The sequence below is a fragment of the Myotis davidii genome, unplaced genomic scaffold (genome assembly GCF_000327345.1).
Source record: "Myotis davidii unplaced genomic scaffold, ASM32734v1 scaffold609, whole genome shotgun sequence".
Taxonomy (NCBI): Eukaryota; Metazoa; Chordata; class Mammalia; order Chiroptera; family Vespertilionidae; genus Myotis; species Myotis davidii.
The window spans coordinates 1,060,088-1,060,854 of NW_006300164.1; the positions used below are offsets into that span (position 1 = coordinate 1,060,088).

General features: G+C 68.8%; 1 protein-coding gene across 1 annotated transcript in view; it reads right to left on the bottom strand.

The window, feature by feature from the left end:
• PNPLA7 (patatin like phospholipase domain containing 7) overlaps nucleotides 1–767 on the bottom strand; it is a 57,726-nt gene that overhangs the window by 3,234 nt on the left and 53,725 nt on the right. The window contains exon 24 of the mRNA XM_015572352.1: nucleotides 366–642. Coding sequence (XP_015427838.1) covers nucleotides 366–642 — 277 coding nt within the window. The remainder of the gene's footprint in view (nucleotides 1–365; nucleotides 643–767) is intronic.

Here is a 767-nt window from a genome sequence, read left to right on the forward strand (position 1 = left end):
GCACCTGGGGGTGGGTCTTGGGGGGATGAATGCTGTGGCCTGAGCAGCTCACCGGGAGGTGCTGTGGGGACACTGCTAACCCCCTGGGTGTCTCTCCCCCAAACTGATTAATGCACTGCCCTCCCCACCCCCCATCAAAACCTCACACCAAGCCAGCACCCCCGCCCGCTCCACCCAGGCCAGGGCCCCAGCCGACAGGCTCAGCCCAGGTCCCAGCCCTGGTTGCTCAGAGGAGCTGACCTGCAGCTGCTGACCCCGCCTCTCCCACAGAACCCCCAAAGCAGCTCTGGCCTGGGGCTCCCCGTGGCCCTGCCCCGTTTCCAGCAGAACTGTGGGTCCAGTGAACCTCTGCGTGGTTCCGGTCACCTGGGCGGACTGACACCGGGAACCAACACAGCCAGCCCCCACATGAGGTGGCCGCACCCGTGCTCCCTGCTGCCCCACGGGTGGTCACGGGACGAGCTGGCTCCAGGGAGCGGCCCTACCTCAGTCCACTGCTTGGCCCGGATGCGAATCTGGCTGTAGCTCCTCTCCTCGGCGTACAGGGCGCCCATGAAGGCCCCGATGGACGTCCCCCCAACCATGTCCACGGGGATGCCGCACTCCGCCAGCGCTCGGATGATGCCTACCTGGGCGCAGCCTCTGCCCACCGGGAGCAGGGACAGGGGTAAGTGCCACCACCAGGACCGGCCCCCACTGTGCCCGCAGGAGCCCGGACCGGCCGCCGCCCCACCACTCTCCGCCCTGCCGGCTCTCGCCTGAGCGAC